The 18,118-nt window shown below is 46.0% G+C and overlaps 1 protein-coding gene across 7 annotated transcripts in view; it reads left to right on the top strand.

The window, feature by feature from the left end:
• NUDT14 (nudix hydrolase 14) overlaps positions 1 to 18,118 on the top strand; it is a 157,715-nt gene that overhangs the window by 97,967 nt on the left and 41,630 nt on the right. For all 7 annotated transcript variants that reach the window (XM_033951961.1, XM_033951954.1, XM_033951957.1 and 4 more), the window contains one exon: positions 12,958 to 13,022. In XM_033951961.1, coding sequence (XP_033807852.1) covers positions 12,958 to 13,022 — 65 coding nt within the window. The remainder of the gene's footprint in view (positions 1 to 12,957; positions 13,023 to 18,118) is intronic.

The following is an 18,118-nucleotide window of genomic DNA, read 5'->3' on the forward strand; positions in this document are numbered from 1 at the left end:
CTCCTTGCGCTATCCACTCCTGCATCAGAAGCCTCTCTGATGTCACAACATCAGAGAGGCTTCAGACGCAGGCGCGGATCTCGCAAGGAGCCGCCACCCGCGGCTTTGAACTAACGAGCTGCCAGACACGCTGCTGCTCCAGTGGCGTACCAAGGGGGGGGGCGGTCCACTGTTCTCTTCCCTGCAGGGCCGACCAACTCTGGCGGTCCGACGTCAATTCTGATGTCGAGAGGACGTTCTGGCTAGCCAATCGCTGCCTGGCTGCCCGGAACGTCCTTTCCGACGTTAGAATTGACATCGGGCAGCGAGAGTTGGTCGGCCCCGTGCAGAAGAGAAGCAGGGAGATGGCCTGTTCCCGATAGCGGCTGCAGCAGCAGCCTATTCCGCGGCGGCAGTGGCATGGGGGAGGGCAGGAAGGAAGGAAAAAAAGAAAGAAAGAAGGTGGGGTGGGGACAGGGAGCCAGAAAAAAAAGCAAAAAATGGGGCACGGAGGAAGGAAGAAGGAAGGAAGGGGACAGGGAACCAGAAACAAAGCAAAAAATGGGGCACGGAATCAGAGAAAGACAGACAGAGAAAGAAAGAAAAAGTTGGGGGAGGGAATGAGGTCTGGAGGAGAGGAAGCATACAGGAGGCTGAAAGAAGGGAAGAAGTATTGGATGCACAGTCAGAAAAATAAAGTGCAACCAGAGACTGATGAAATTCCCAAACAAAGGTAAGAAAATGATTTTATTTTCAATTTAGTGATTGAAATGTGCCAGTTTTGAGAAAGAAAAGATATTGAACTTTAAATGTGAGTGCTGCAGAAAAAAATAGAGTACTTGGAGGGCCGCAGAAAAAATAGTTAATGTCTTATTAAAGAAATGACAATTTTGCATGAGGTAAAACTCTTTATCCCAGGACAAGCAGGCAGGTATTCTCACTAGTGGGTGATGTCATCCGACAGAGCCCTGATACGGACATCTTGCAAGCATGTCTTGCTTGAAGAAACTCAGAAGTTTCGAGATGCCCGCACCGCGCATGCGCCAGTGCCTTCCCGCCCGATGGTCCGGGCGTGTCTCCTCAGTTCTTTTTCTTCCGCGGAGCTGAGAAGTCTATCTTCAATTTGTGCCCATTGAATCTCTTTTTTTGCCTTCTATTTTGCCGCGGGTTGAGTTCTTTTGGCTCTCCTGTGCATTTATTTCTTTCTTTGATTTCTTTTTAAAAAAAAAAAAAATTTTTCCTTCCGATACCGGGTCGGCCGCGTGGCTGGGGCACCGCGCCTTCGACCTTGCGGCGGAGCTTTTCCGGCCTATGTCCCGGCCGATTACCGGTTTCAAAAAGTGTAGCAAGTGCCAGCGCGCGATTTCGCTCACGGACCCTCATCGACGCTGCTTACAGTGTCTGGGACCGGATCACTTCCCGAAATCGTGCCGGCCTTGCTCCACTCTGATGGCGAGAGCGTTTAAGCGCCGCTGTCTACTGTGGGAGTCCATGTTCAAGATGGAAGCTTCATCGGATCCTGCAGCTTCGACATCGACGGGTGCTTCGACTCCTTCAGCGAAGCCCGCTGCCTCCCCGGCTGCTTCGGGCCTCCTGAAACCGGCATCGTTCACACCGGTTTTCGGCCCCGGCTTCGGCGCCGGAGCCTTCCTCCGTCTCCTCGGAGCAGGTATCGACCCCTACAGTTCCACCGGTGGTGCTCAAGGTGCCGAAGACTGGCAAGCAGAAGCACGCAGCACCGAAGGAGCGCGGAGACCGTGCGGAAGGGCCCCCTTTTGGTGCGGATCCCTCCATATCGGCTTCGTTGCGGTCCCTTCTGGAGGCTCAGTTCGTGGAGCTCATGCAGACCATGGGGCCTCGACTGATTGCCACCATCCAGGGTGACCTCCCAGCTTTGGCTTCGAGGGGCGGACCGCCCCCTCCTCCTCGCCGCACGACCTCGTTGCTCGGTGAGGAGGAGCGGCGAGCGGTGTCCGGGTCCTCGAGGAGGTCCTCCGTTAGTGCTGTGCCTCTTTTGGAACCGATTCCCTCGAGGAGGGCCTCCCTTAGTGATATGCCTCCCTTGGAGCCCATCCCCTCGAGGAAAACCTCGTTTAGTGACCTGCCTCCCTTGGAACCGATTACTCCGCCCCATGACTCAGTGTGGCGTCCACCTTCGGGGCCACCCAGTCCTGGGCATAGCAGGAAGCAGGACGAGTTCTTCCGAACCCCCTATCAAGCCTGGGCGGCATCAGGGGAGGCACCGACTCTTCCGCCTCTGCGATCGACGGCATCGAGTCCGATCTGCTCCTTGGAGGCGTCTGACCCAGTTTCTCACAGACGGGCTCGATCCCCTTCCAGGCATCGATCCAGACATTCTTCGAAGCATTCCTCTCGGCACTCGACCATCTCGCCTCAGAAGAAATTGCCTCGGTTGGGGTATGCTGCTTCGACTGGGTCTCCTCATCCGGGCCCGGAGTTCGAGGACCCCGAGGTTTTCTACTCGTCCTGTTGCTCGCAGGCCTCTCTGGAGCCTGAAGCCTCTTCTTCTTCTAGTCCGTCTCGCAGACCGGCGACGGCGGACCAACTGTCCTTTTCATCGTTCCTCAGGCAGATGGCAGATGACATGGACATTACTCTCGATGCTGGGTCTCGATATTCCAAGGAGTACCTCGATACCATGCACTTGCCTCGTCCTCCGGCAGAGTCCTTGCGGCTTCCCCTGCACAAGCTCCTCGACCAGACCTTCATGCGATGCTTCGAGTCTCCTTACTCTGTCCCTGCGGTCCCTTGCAAATTGGATGCGCGGTACCGCACGGTGCATCATAAAGGCTTCGAGGGTCCTCAGCTTTCTCACCAGTCCCTCCTGGTCGAATCCTCGCTCAAGCGGTCTCATCCTGGCCAGGTCTATGCTTCAGTGCCTCCGGGCCGCGAGGGCAGAACCATGGATAAGTTTGGTCGACGCATCTATCAGAATTCGATGATGGCGTCTCAAGTCCTGAATTACAATTTCCACTTTGCAGCCTACTTGGAATTTTTTCTACCTGTGCTTCGGAAGTTCACACCATACATCGAGTCCCAGGCTAGGTTTGAGTTTGAGGAAGTGGTTGCTTCGCTGTCCCAACTTCGGCTTCAGTTAATGCAATCTGCCTATGATGTGTTCGAGCTCTCAGCCCGAGCGGCGGCCTGCTCGGTGGCGATGCGCCGGTTGGCCTGGTTGCGGACCATTGATATGGACCCAAATCTTCAGGACCGCCTGGCAAACGTCCCGTGTGCTGGGGCGGATCTTTTTGACGAATCCATCAAGACTGTCACGAAGAATTTGTCTGACCACGAAAAGTCCTTCCAATCTATCCTTCGGCCGAAGCCTAAGCCTCAGCAGTCTCGACCTTCTCGTCCGCCGTTGATTTATCAGAGGCGTTATCAGCCGAGGCAAACTCCACCTGCGAGGCAACCGGCGAAGCGTCAGCCTCCCCAGAAGGGTCAGCCTAAGTCTCAGTCGCCTGCTGTCCCTAAGACCACTCAGCCTTTTTGACTGTCTCGTCGAGGGCATAACCAACCTCGTTCTGTCTCCCCCTGTTTTTCCCATCGGAGGGCGCCTCCATCATTTTTATCATCGCTGGGAGGCCATAACAACCGACCTCTGGGTCCTTACTATCATCAAGGAAGGATACTCTCTTCATTTCCATCGGGTCCCTCCGGACCACCCTCCAAGAGAGTATCCTTCCAACTTGACTCACACCGCCCTTCTTCTTCAGGAAGCTCAGGCTTTGCTCTGGCTTCGTGCCGTGGAGCCGGTTCCGACGGACCAACTGAACCAGGGGTTTTACTCCCGGTACTTCCTTGTTCCGAAGAAGACGGGCGACCTGCGATCCATTTTGGACCTCAGGGTCCTCAACAAATTCCTAGTCAAAGAGAGGTTTCGCATGCTGACACTTGCTTCTCTCTACCCCCTCCTCGAGCAGAACGACTGGTTATGCTCTCTGGATCTCAAGGAGGCCTACACTCATATTCCCATTCATCCGGCCTCTCGCAAGTTCCTCAGATTTCGGGTGGGACATCTCCATCTGCAGTATCGAGTGCTTCCATTCGGCCTGTCTTCGTCCCCCCCAGAGTCTTCACCAAATGTCTGGTGGTGGTGGCCGCGGCCCTCCAGAACCAAGGTCTTCAGGTATTCCCCTACCTCGATGACTGGCTGATCAAGGCTCCCTCGGCCTCGGGGGTCCTCTCAGCGACCCTGTCAACGATTCTGTTCCTGCAGAGTTTGGGATTCGAGATCAACTTTCCCAAGTCTCATCTACAGCCGACCCAGTCTCTTCCCTTCATCGGGGCTGTCCTGGATACCGTATGTCTCAGAGCATTCCTTCCTTCTCAGCGCATGGATGCTCTTCTTCATCTCTGCCAGTCTGTGTCTTCTCGCCAGACCATCTCAGCGAGACACATGATGGTCCTCCTGGGCCACATGGCCTCTACAGTTCATGTGACGCCGTTTGCCAGACTCCACCTCAGAATTCCTCAGTGGACCCTGGCATCTCAGTGGACTCAGGTGTCGGATCCGTTGACTCGACACATCACAGTCACTCCTGCTCTTCGGCAGTCTCTGCTCTGGTGGATGACCTCTTCGAATCTATCCAGAGGTTTGCTGTTTCATTCTCCTCCCCACCAGAAGGTTCTCACAACCGATTCCTCGACCTATGCCTGGGGAGCGCATCTGGATGGGCTTCGCACTCAGGGATTCTGGACCTGTGCGGACCGACTCCATCAAATCAATCTTCTGGAGCTTAGAGCCATCTTCAATGCTCTTCAAGCTTTTCAACATCTGCTTCACGACATGGTGGTCCTCATTCGCACCGACAATCAGGTTGCCATGTATTATGTCAACAAGCAAGGGGGCACGGGCTCGGCCTCCCTCTGCCAGGAAGCTCTCAGAGTCTGGGATTGGGCGGTTCGCCACAACACCTTCCTCAAAGCTGTCTACATTCAGGGGAGGGACAATGTCTTGGCGGACAAACTGAGTCGTCTTCTCCAGCCTCACGAATGGACACTCCACTCCAAGCCCCTTCATCAGATCTTTGCTCAGTGGGGGACGCCTCAGATAGACCTCTTTGCGGCTCCCCACAATTTCAAGCTGCCTCAGTTTTGCTCCAGGATCTACGCTCCTCATCGCCTCGAGGCAGATGCTTTTCTGCTGGATTGGGGGCATCGCTTTCTGTATGCGTTTCCGCCATTCCCTCTCATTCAAAAGACTCTAGTCAAACTGAAGTCCGAACATGCCACCATGATTCTGATAGCTCCTCGGTGGCCCAGGCAACCTTGGTTCTCCCTTCTACTTCAACTCAGCAGCAGGGAACCGTACCTACTTCCAGTGTTTCCTTCACTGCTTACTCAGCATCAGGGGTCTCTGCTTCATCCCAACCTGCAGTCTCTCCACCTGACAGCTTGGTTCCTCTCAACGTAACTCCGCACCAGTTTTCCCAGGCGGTGAGGGATGTCTTGGAGGCTTCCAGGAAGCCTGCTACTCGTCAATGCTACTCCCAAAAATGGACTAGATTTTCTTCATGGTGTATTTCCAATTCTAAGGAGCCTCAGCGAGCCTCCCTATCCTCTGTTTTGGACTATCTTTTACATCTGTCTCAGTCTGGTCTCAAGTCGACATCTATACGAGTCCACCTGAGTGCTATTGCGGCTTTCCATCAGCCTCTACAAGGGAAACCTCTCTCTTCTCATCCTGTGGTTTCCAGATTTATGAAAGGACTTTTTCATGTCATTCCTCCTCTCAAACCGCCTCCAGTGGTTTAGGATCTAAATGTTGTCCTTTCTCAGCTTATGAAACCTCCTTTTGAGCCTCTGAGCAAGGCTCCACTAAAGTTTCTCACTTGGAAAGTGGTTTTTCTGGTGGCCCTCACATCTGCTCGCAGGGTCAGTGAGCTTCAGGCCTTGGTGGCGGACCCACCTTTCACAGTATTCCATCATGACAAGGTGGTCCTTCGCACTCACCCGATATTCTTGCCTAAAGTGGTCTCTGAATTTCACCTCAAACAATCCATTGTGCTTCCAGTGTTCTTTCCAAAGCCTCATTCTCATCCTGGAGAATCAGCTCTTCACACTCTGGACTGTAAACGTGCTTTGGCTTTCTACTTGGATCGCACCAAACCACACAGAACTGCTCCTCAACTTTTCGTCTCCTTTGATCCAAACAAGTTGGGACGACCTGTATCGAAGCGCACCATCTCCAACTGGATGGCGGCTTGTATCTCTTTCTGCTATGCCCAGGCTGGATTACCCCTTCCCTGTAAGGTCACAGCACATAGGGTCAGAGCAATGGCAGCCTCTGTAGCCTTCCTCAGATCGACACCGATTGAGGAGATTTGTAGGGCTGCCACTTGGTCCTCGGTTCATACGTTCACCTCTCATTATTGTCTGGATACTTTCTCCAGACGGAATGGGCAGTTTGGCCAAACTGTGTTACAAAATTTGTTCTCCTAAGTTGCCAACTCTCCCTCCATCCCATTGAGGTTAGCTTGGAGGTCACCCACTAGTGAGAATACCTGCCTGCTTGTCCTGGGATAAAGCAATGTTACTTACCGTAACAGTTGTTATCCAGGGACAGCAGGCAGCTATTCTCACGTCCCACCCACCTCCCCTGGGTTGGCTTCTCTGCTAGCTACCTGAACTGAGGAGACACGCCCGGACCATCGGGCGGAAAGGCACTGGCGCATGCGCGGTGCGGGCATCTCGAAACTTCTGAGTTTCTTCAAGCAAGACATGCTTGCAAGATGTCCGTATCGGGGCTCTGTCGGATGACATCACCCACTAGTGAGAATAGCTGCCTGCTGTCCCTGGATAACAACTGTTACGGTAAGTAACATTGCTTTATAGTTTATATATCTTTCCTTTTAACTGTTAAAGGAAAGTTTTATAAACTATAAAGAGTTTTACCTCATGCAAAATTGTCATTTCTTTAATAAGGCATTAACTATTTTTTCTGCGGCCCTCCAAGTACCTACAAATCCAAAATGTGGCCCCGGAAAGGGTTTGAGTTTGAGACCACTGATATAGATGTATGGTGTTCAACCTGAAAATCATCCTCTGATTTTCCCTTAATAATTTTGAGTGCCATTTACTGAATCTAGCCCGTTAGGGGCAGTCCCAAGGAGATACCAACTTCCCAGAAACTCGGAAAGTAGTAAACAAATAGCGAAGGAAACTCTGTTGCCCAGTTACTTTATTTATATATCAAGTTACATGCCCCTTGAGTGACTAAATATACAGAAAAGTAAATGCCCCTCCTGTGCCCTCCTCTCCCCCCACCGCTCCTTCTGCATTCCCCACTCCTTCCAACCCCCACTCCATACTCACACTCTCCCTTCCTCCCATATACCTCTGTAAATCTTTGCCAGCATGAGTGACTTCTCCAGCATGCCGCTTGTGCCAGCATTGTGTTTCCCTTTGATGTCACTTCTTGGCCCCACAACCAGGAAGTGATTCAGAGGGGAACCAGGCCAGCGCAAACAACAGACAGGAGAAGTTGTTTGTGCTGGCCAAAATTTACAGAGATACGTGGGGGGAAGGGAGAGTGTGAGTGTTGATCTATAGAGATACGGGGTGGGGAGGGATGGCATGAGTGTGGCATGGCAGGGCAGAGAGGTGCTGGCACCCCTATCAAAATGGTGCCCGGGGTGGTCAGTGCCCCCTTGATCAAGCCAGTTCTTATGCACATTAAAGCTTCTAGTACTATTCTATAATAGACCACTTATGTGCTTTAGTGAGCAAATACACAAAAGGCATAATCATGAGTGTGCATATGACATGGGTGGGGCACTCACTTATGTGCCTAACTTACAGAATACTGCCACATATAGGCAGCCACAGTTCTGCCAGGTCTATGGCTAGTGTACTTCCAAATGTTAAGTGTGCCAATACTAGTTTACTCTAGTATTCTATAACTACACCAGGCCCCCGAGGACATTGGAAGGTTAGGTGACTTGCCTAAAGTCACAAGGAGCTGCAGTGGGAATCAAACCCATTTTCCCTGGTTTTTAGGCCACTGCACTAACCATTAGGTTACCTCTCCACTCAATGACCCACCTACCTCTTGCCCCCTGAAGGTTTATTAAGATATTTATCCTTTGCAGTAAGTAGGAACATAAGAATTACCATGCTGGGACAGATTGAAGGTCCATCAAATCCAGTACCCTGTTTCCATCAGTGGCCAACCCAGGTCTCAAATACCTAACCAGATCCCAAGTAGTAAAACATATTTTATGCTGCTTATCCTAGGAGTAAGCAGTGGATTTCCCCAAGCCATCTCAATAATGGCCTAAGGTATTAACGTAGAACAACATCTATTCCAGAGAAAGGAAAATGGTAAAACCAGAGGGCATAATTTCAGGTTGAGGGGTGGTAGATTCAAGAGTAATGTTAGGAAATTCTTCTTTACAGAGAGGGTGGTTGATGCATAGAATGCACTCCAGAGGGAGGTGGTAGAGAAGAAAACAGTGACAGAATTCAAACAAGCGTGGGATGAACACAGCGGATCTCTAATCAGAAAATAATGGGTATACATTGAAGGAACTAAGGCCAGTACTAGGCAGGCTTGCCAGTTGAGGTCGGGCTGGGGAGGGTTTCGATGACTGGGATGGTTAAGATGGGCTGGAGTGAGCTTTGATGGAGACTCCAGTAGATGAAACCTAAGCACACTACTGGCAGGGCTCCAGGTTTCTGGCCCAGAAATATCTAAGAAAAAGAACCAATTAAACTAAATAATTAATTTATGAAGCATATATGGTTGGGCAGACTGGATGGACCACTTGAGTCTTTATCTGCTGTCATTTACTATGTTACTGTGGTTTGTTTGTTTGTTTTTTAAACCCTGCTAAGCTAACTGATTTCACCACATTCTCTGGCAATGAATTCCAGAGTTTAATTACACATTGTGTGAAGAAATATTTTCTCTTTATGTTTCAAATCTATTACTTAGTAGTTTCATCGCATGCCCCCTAGTCCTAGTATGTTTGAAAAGCGTAAACAAGCAATTCACATCTATCCTTTCAATGTCGCTTAGTATTTTATAAACCTCTATCACATCACTCTTGAGCTTTCTCTTCTCCAAGTTGAAGAGCCCTAGCCACTTTAGCCTTTCTGCATAGGGAAATGGCCCCCTTTTGCATTTTTGTCGCTCTTCTCTGTACTTTTTCTAATTACTACTACTACTGCTACTATTAATTATTTCTATAGCGCTACAAGACGCACGCAGCACTGCACAGAGTTTCAAAGAAGAAGAAAACAGTCCCTGCTTGAAAGAGCTTACAATCTAAACAGCCAAGACAGACAAACAGGATGTCGTGGATACAGTTAAGGGGAACAGTTTATCTGTTGGCTGGGTTGGAGGGCAGAGGAATAGGGTTAAGGATTGAAAACTATATCAAAAGGGTGGATTTTCAGTCTGCTTTTAAACAAAGGAAGGGAAGGGGCTTGACTGACAAACTCAGGTAATTTATTCCAGGCATAGGGGGCAGCTAGATGAAAGGAATAAAGTCTGGAATTGGCAGTGGAGCAGAAGGGTAAAGCTAAGAGCAGCTTATCTGAAGAACGGAGTTCTCTGGGAGGTGTATAAGGAGAGAGAAGCGAGGAGAGATATTGAGGGGCAGCAGAATGAACACACTTGTAGGTCAGTAAAAAAATCTTGAACTGTATACGATCTTTTTTGAGATATAATGACCAGAATTGCACACAGGATTGCTTCTCATTTCCAGCATTCTTTGAAGCTTAGTTATTCAACATGGGCCAGATTCTGTAATGGGTGTCTAAGAAAGATCAACGCCCAAAGTTAGGTGCCTATTGCATGTCAATCACACTTAGGCACCCATTACAAAATCATGCTTAGCAGCACCTAACTTAAAACTTAGCACCTGTAATGTACACCAGGGATTTAAAGGCTTACATTATAGGCACCTAAGTCATTTAGAGAATCAAGCCTGGCAGTGCCTAAGTCTTTCTCCACCCCTAAACACGCCTACTTTGGTATTAGGTGCCAATAGGCATCATGCAATAAGCATCTATCTTTTGTAGAATCATGCCTAAAAAGATAGCCCCTCGTTTTGCCTCACGGTCCAGCGGCGTCTACAGCGTCCTTCAGCCTTGCCAGGCTGGAGTCTCGGCAGTCCCTGATGAAGAGGCTCAGTTGCCTTGAAATCAAGCTTGTTTGGATTTGAAAGAAGACTAACTCTTTAGCTCCTGAGCAATTCACATCTTTGATCTCAGTGGATTCATGACAGGCTCGTAACCAGACTCTTACTCAGCTAAGTGGCTTTTTTCAGCCGTTGTACTTTTTGAATATATTTCTTTCATTGAATGAAACAATATCATCGCTGTGAATTTCTCCATTTGGCTAACAAAGTAGGGGCTGAAACTTTTTTTTAAAAAATTTAATTATTATTGATTGATTAGATCACTGCTTTCACTGAATGAGCACAGACAGCCGGGGTAACCTATGATGGTCTGTGGCTTGAAATGTGGAGTTTCTGGCCAATGTTACTTAAACATTTGATTGAGCCTTGTACTTGCTCTATAGAGCTTATCACCTCACACTGAGGACCCCGTTTTCACTACTAATATTTTATTAACATTGTGATATTTAGGAGTATAGAAAGTTTCTTGCCTCCACTCTATTCCTTTTCCCTAAAGCATTTTTTTGATATCTTAAGAAGATAGTGTATCATGCCTAAGAAAACAGGTGCTTATCTCCCAATTAAATTTTATTTTTGTTAAAGCTCATTATTGAAGCCAGTTTACTAATTAAGTTAGGCGCCTATTTATTTAGGCATCTATCTTTAGGCACCTCTTATAGAATTTTCCCCCAAGTAAATATATTTGTATGAGGTCTTTGATGAGTAAATCTTTTGAATATATAGGAACCAAACTTTGGAATGATCTACCTACTGAATTAAGGGAAGTTTCTTTATGTTATATCTTTTGAAAATTTTTAAAAACCTCATTACGGTGGTACCTTGGTTTGCAAGCATAATTCATTCCAGAAGCATGCTCGTAATCCAAAGTACTCGTATATCAAAGCACATTTCCCCATAGAAAACAATAGAAGCTCAGAAGATTCGTTACACATCCCCAAAACTTGTACCGGTAGTAAATAGACGCAGAAGAGGGAGGGTTAAGTGACTTTGCCCAGAGTCACAAGCTGCTGCAGAGGAAATTAAACCCAATTCCTTAGCCAAGCCAAAAGGAGCCGGAACAAACAAGAAGACCGACTACTGTACCTCCCTCATCGTCTGGCTCACCTCCTTCACTTCCAGCTCATCCAGTGTCGGGAGCACCACTGTCACCTGCAAAGTCCTTCGTCAAGCGTCACCCACTAGTTGGCTGCCAGCGTCTCTGCCTCTAACAGTCACAGGTCCTCCAGTGGAGTCCTTTCTAGTCAGCGGTCACCTTTTTAGCAACCCAACGCCAGCCTCAGTTCGGGAAAGCAAGTCGAGCAGAGGATTGCCCTTTTTATGGTGAAACGGCAGCAGTCCCGAGCTCGGTTTCAGTTGCCGGTGCCCTGCAGTTGGGTGGGAAGCAGCTGAATAAGTGCACGGGTAGCTGGTGGGAGGATGGGCATCAGTGACGGGACAATCGCGTGCCAGACACCAGCGCGCTGACAATCGAGCGCTGACAATTTGGCACAAAACACAAGCGCGCCGTGGGAAAACTTAGTTTTAAAGAGCTCCGACGGGGAGTGTGGGGGGAACCCCCCCTTTATTGCATACTGTTTGCGCTGCCGTTGGGGGTGTGTGAGTGTGTGGGGTGCAACTCCCCACATTATAGAGAAAATGGAACTTTTCCCCCCCAAAATTGGAAAAAGTTCCGTTTTCTCTATAATGGAGGGTTCCAAACCCCCCCCCCAACAGCAACGCGAACACTATGCAGTAAAGTGGGGGGTTCCCCACTCACACCCCGCTTCAGAGCTCTTTAAAACTAAGTTTTCCTGCAGCGCACTGGTGTCTTGCACTGAATTGTCTGCCCTCCATTGTCGGCATGCTGGTGTCTCGCGCGCGACTGACTATGAACCCGGGCATCTGCGCAACCGCTCTGGCATTCTCAGACTCTGGCAATGTTTGAGTCAGCAGCGGCGGTGGATGTGTTGCTGGTGTTTCTGCGTATGCAGCCTTTGCCTTCTGTACCTTGGTAGCGTGGCCTCGGGCTGGAATTGCTGCAGACAAAGAAAGGAAGAGTAAACACCAACCGGCAGAGGCTCACGGGTGGCGCATAAGTGCTCGTGTACCGAAGCAATGGTTGGTTTGTGAATCACAGTTTGCTGGAGTGTTTTGCTCATCTTGCAAAACACTTGCAAACTGCGTTACTCGCAAACCGAGGTTTTACTGTATTTTCATTGATTTATTGTAAATTTGCTGATAACTTTGATGTATTATTTTTAAATATTGTTATCTGCCTAGAATCTGATTGAAGATTAGAGCGGGCTATAAATGTTATATAGAATAGAATATGCACTTAATATGTCAATTAGCACACACAAACCATCATGCCACTATGGAACCTGCATTAGCAGTTTGTGGCATCTTAATTCATGTGTTAAAAACTTAGGGAGGAATTTAGCGATTTAGCACGCATTGATGAATTCCCCCTAAATTCATTTTAGTAAAAGACCATTTCCTGAGTATGACTAATATAACCCCCAACCCCCCCCCCCTTTTTTATAAAACCATAGCACAGTTTTTATCGCCATCCATGGCGATAACTGCTCCGATGTTCATAGGAATTCTATGAGTATCGGAGCTGTTACTGCTGCGACCGGCGTTAAAAACTATGCTACAGTTTTGTAAAAGGGAAGACACTATGATTTATATTCTTGCTACATACTGCAAAGTTAATTCTGAACAATAAAAAAAAAAATAGGAAAACAATGTTAAAAGTGATGAAATATAAATATAAATCCAGAGTGGTCTCATCACAATGCAGTGATTTGTTTTCTTTTTCTATCCCCAGCGTTTCAATCCTGATTTTCAATATTACTCGGCAGTGCTTTGTTTTGGTAAAGCAGTTCCGTCCAGGTAATCCTTTTCTTCAGCTTTGCTCTTGTGTCAAATGAAGCAAACTCTTAAGATTTTAGCAGCAGAAAGATAGTCGACTTTAATAAAATCACTGCTTCTTATTCCACTTGATTGCCCAGGATTCTTGAATATAGTTTATTTGAATTAGGCAATACACACTTGGAGACACTTATTAATTCCTTTGAGTTTGAATGTGACAGGTATTAAGATCTCAGACTGTGTAGCCAGAATTGAGAAATGGGCTGGGTCTTAAAAATTGAAACTAAATACAAGTAAGACAAAGGTTCTTTGGTTTCATAATCAGTTATCTAACATTCCTTCATTTATAACTTTATAAACTGGTACTCTTCTGAAAGTTGAAAAGACTACCAGAGTTCTGGGAGTCTTATTGAACTCCACTCTCATATATGAAGACCAAATTACTGCTCCTTAAGATTCTGGGCAAGTCACTTAATTTTTCATTGCCCCAGGTATGTGAATCCACCAAGACAGATAAGGAAAAATGCTTGAGTACCTGATGTAAACCACTTAGACAGTCTTCATTGAAAGGTGGTATATAAATAAATAATGAGACAGTTCAGATTAGTGAAATATTATCTTTTTGAACATTATTTTTCGCTTTCGGTTTAAATGATAGTATTACTTCAACTTATGCAGGCAGCATATTCTACTAATCATTTCTATAGTGTTACTAGACATACGCAGTGCTGTACATCAAAACATAGAAGAGACAGTCCTTGGTCAAAAAAGCGTACAATCTGGTCAAGACAGACAAACTGGATAAGAAGGTTCATCAGTACACAGTGCTCAGGTGGGGGAACTGCAAAGGGAATGACAAGACAGACGCTGGTGCTTAGTAGGTAGGGGAATTACAGAGGGAATTACAAGACAGAAATTGATGTTTAGAAGTTGGGTTGGAGTTTGGAATTGAAAACATCTTCAAAGAAGTGGGTTTTGAGTCTGGACTTGAACACTGCAAGAGACAGAGCTTGATGTACTGAGTCAGGCAGTTCCAGGCTTACAGGGCAGCAAAGTAGAAGGGATAGAGTCTGGAGTTGGCCGTAGAGAAGAAGGGTACAGATAAGAGAGACTTATCTGATGAGTGGAATGCCTGGGGGTAGGGGGGAGCATGGGGAGAGAGGAGAGATACTGAGGAGCTGCAGAGCGAATACACTTGTAGGTCAGTAAGAGGAGTTTGAATTGAATGCGGAAATGAATAGGGAGCCAATGAAGTGACTTGGCGAGAGGGGTACTATAGGCATAGCGACATTGGTGGAATATGAGATGTGCAGCAGAGTTCTGAACAGATTGAAGGGGAGAGAGATGGTTTAGCGGAAAGCCAGTGAGAAGCAGGTTGAAGTAGTCTTGGCGAGAGGTGATGAGGGTCTTGGCAGTGTGCTCAGAAAGAAAGGATCTGATTTTAGTAATGTTGTAGAGAAATGACAGGTTTGTCAGTCTGTTGGATATCTGAAGAAAAGGAGAGAGATGAGTCAAAGATTACTCCAAGGTTGCAAGCCAGCGAGACAGGGAGGATGAAGGTGTTCACAGAAATAGAGAATGGGGGAAGAGGAGAAATGGGTTCAGGTGGACAGATAAGAAGCTCAGTCTTTGCCATGTTTAATTTTAAATGGCAGTGAGACATTTAGGTAGCAATGTCAAACAAGCAGGTTGAAACCTGGGCCTAAATGTCTGTTGAAATTTCAGGTGTAGAGAGATAGATCGTTAGCATAAAAGTGATACTGAAAGCCATGGAAGGAGATTAGAGCACCAAGAGAAGTAGTGTAGATGGGGAAAAGAAGTGGTCTCAAGTCAGGGCCCTAAGGTACACTGACTAATAACAGGATAGTGGTGGAGGAGAATTCACCACAGCATTTTCTAAAGGTGCGATGGGAAATAAGAAGAAAACCATGCAATAATAGAGCCCTGAAATCCAAGCGAGGACAGTGTATCGATGAGTAAGTGGTGATTTACCTTCTATTTACCATCTCAAAAGCTGCAGATAGATCAAGAAGGATGAGGACAGAACAGAGACCTTTGGATTTGGCCAGGAGCAGGTCATTGGAGACTTTCATAAGGGCAGTTTATGTAGAATGAAGAGGGCGGAAGCCCCATTGAAGTAGGTCTAGGATAGCTTGAGATGAAAGAAAGTCAAGGGCAGGTAGGGTCCAGTGAGGGTTTTATGAGGAGTGGTGTAACAACGGCATGTTTGAAGGCATCAGGCATAGCAGATAGAAGGGATGACAATAGGAGAGATAGTGGTAAGTAGATGGGTAGATGGGTAGGCATGGGATCAGAAGAACAGGTGGTGAGTTTGGAGGAGGAAAGAAAATGTGCAGTTTCCTCCTTAGTAGTTTCAGGAAAGGAAGATAAGGCAAGGGATGAGGAGGAGTTAGTAGAGCGGGCTGAGGAAGGTGGTTCAGTTGAGAACTCAAAGTTAATTTTGTGAACCTTGTTGTAAAAGAACTCAGTCATAGTCTAGAGGGAAAATGATGGAGGGGTTGGAGGTGAGGGGGACCTTGAGTAAGGAGTTCAGTGTGGCAAAGAGGCAGCAAGGGTTGGAGCCAAGAGAGTCAGGCAAGTGTAGTAATCTTGTCAAGTGAGAGAGTACATTGGAAGGAGATCAGACAGAATTATTCTCAACAAGTCTAAGATTGCAGCCTTCATGTAATTAAATTTTATGCTTTATTTCAACAGTAGAACTACTGTATTTTACAATATAATTCTTTAGCCTTGACAGATAATTGTTAGATATTGTATAATATAGTATTTGCAAAGCCTTCTTCCAAATAAGAGCACATTCCACTGGTCTATATGAAGAAATTGCTTTAATTTAATGTAAATGATTATACAAGCATGAATATTCATTTCTTTGACTACACAGGCCAACAAAAAAATTTTTTTTTCATGGTGCCTTAGGTTTTTGACCTATTCCTGGGGTTATTTGGGGCACTGATTCAGAAAATTGCATTGGATAGACCACATCAGCTTTACTTTCTTAGTTATGGTATCCTTGTTTTTTTTATGCCTTTGGAATAGTAGAGCCAAATATGAACATTGGGCAAGTTCAAGTTCAAGTTTATTAATATTTGATGTATCGCTTAATCGGTTTGCTAAGCGATGTACATTATTATAAAAAGAGTAGAAATACAAAACTAACGAACAGATTGGCCTCCAAGGGAATATATGGTGGTTGGAGGACAAAATATAATCAATGAATCTTTGGTAGCATGAGATAGAATCGTACTGCCACCACTACATATAAAGCTAGGCCTGATGAAACAATTTGTAAAGGCTTTGAATAAAGACAGTCCACGCATTGAATACATAGCACATATGTTACCTGGACTTACCACGGAAAAACTGAAGGCAGGAATTTTCGATGGTCCACAGATCAGACAACTTAGAAATGACCCACATTTCATAGCATCAGTGAATGAAATCATTTCATGTGCCTGGTCTTCATTTATTCTTGTTGTGAAAAACTTTCTTGGAAATTAGAAGGCAGACAACTAGACAAAATTAGTAGAGGATATGCTCTTTCATTTCAACAGGCTTGACTGTAACATGAGTGTTAAAGTCCATTATCTATATAGTCACTTAGATCGCTTTTCAGAGAACATTGGTGACTTAAGCGTAGAGCAAGGTGAAAGATTTCACCAAGACATAAAAACAATGGAAAGCAGATGATATCATGGAAGATGGGATGCACACATGATGGCAGACTATTGTTGGAATCTTATGCGGGATTGTCCTGGCAGATCCCACTTTCTGAAGTCTTACAAAAGGAGCTTCTTGGGTGTCAAATGACTGGAAAGTTTGTATCATAAACTTGTGCTTTTGGTATGAAATAAGTAGATTTTCACATTGTACATTTTCCTTTTCCTTTTTATTATGTTTCCTTCATGCTTAAAACGATATTAATTTAAATACTACATTAAAATAGCCTGATTTTATAATAGGTGAGCAGAGTGAAGAGTGGTATATGGCACGTGTTCTGTAACTCAAAAACTAGAGCTGATAGGAGAAAACTGGTGCCATTTTTGGAATCAGCAGGTCAAATATACCCAGAAACAGGTCTAACATTTGAGGCACCAAAATGAGTGTTGGCCAGTGTTATCTTACTACTGTTTTATTTTATTATTTTTTTTAACATATTCATTGTTGCTAGCACCAAGGCAAATTTTTGTAGCTGGGACAAGGATGCACTTGATTTTCTCTTCCTGGAGAAAATTAACATTAATCTATTTTAGGAGGTCTGGTTGATTCAGTGGATTGACAAATAGATATCAAGCCTTTTTCTTCTAGGTCACTGATTTAAACCTAGCTCAGGTCAGTTCTGACCAGAACAGGAAGGCATTACCATCTGAAAGATATTAATTTATCTAAGTACAATGAGCTACTGGTTGGAGTGCCGTACTTAGTAAAGAGGTGTCCACATCACTAAAAGAAAATTACACAATTTTCACTAATTGGCATCTTTATTGGCGGCCCCAGCAGAAAGGGTATTACTTGAATGAACATGGAGAATGAATTATTCCCTTGCTCTTGTTTCTTCCAGAGCAGTTGTGTAAGTTAGCAGGGCACTGGAGAAGTTTGCATAATAATCTGTATCTCTTTTGTAGACAGAGCATTTCTGTTTCTGTTTCTACCATAGTCCATTTTGCTCAAGTGTAATAATTAAAGAATATACAATTACTTTATCATTTTCCCACTACACTATGGCCCATATTCTATAAACGGTGCCTTAAGTTAGGCAACTACTTTAAGTGTAAACAGCCATTTCAACAGGATTAAAATAGTTTTAAAAACAAAAATGTAAAGCGCCTTCATCACAGCTACAGAGGCGCTTTACGACGCCTAATGCCAGAAATGGCTTTAAGTGTTAAAGTGTAGCCACAATTGACGTGAAAGATAGGTTCCAGAAATGTAGGCCTTTAAAACCCTGGCCTCTATTTCCGGCACCTACCTTTCACGAAGCCACAATTCTAGAAACAGCACTGTTGCATGATTGACACACGATTGGTGTCCATTTTAGGGGGCAGCCACTGCTGACAGCACCATTTATAGAATCTGCCCTATATTCCTAAAACTAAAAT

This window comes from Geotrypetes seraphini, chromosome 7 (genome assembly GCF_902459505.1).
Source record: "Geotrypetes seraphini chromosome 7, aGeoSer1.1, whole genome shotgun sequence".
Classification (NCBI taxonomy): Eukaryota; Metazoa; Chordata; class Amphibia; order Gymnophiona; family Dermophiidae; genus Geotrypetes; species Geotrypetes seraphini.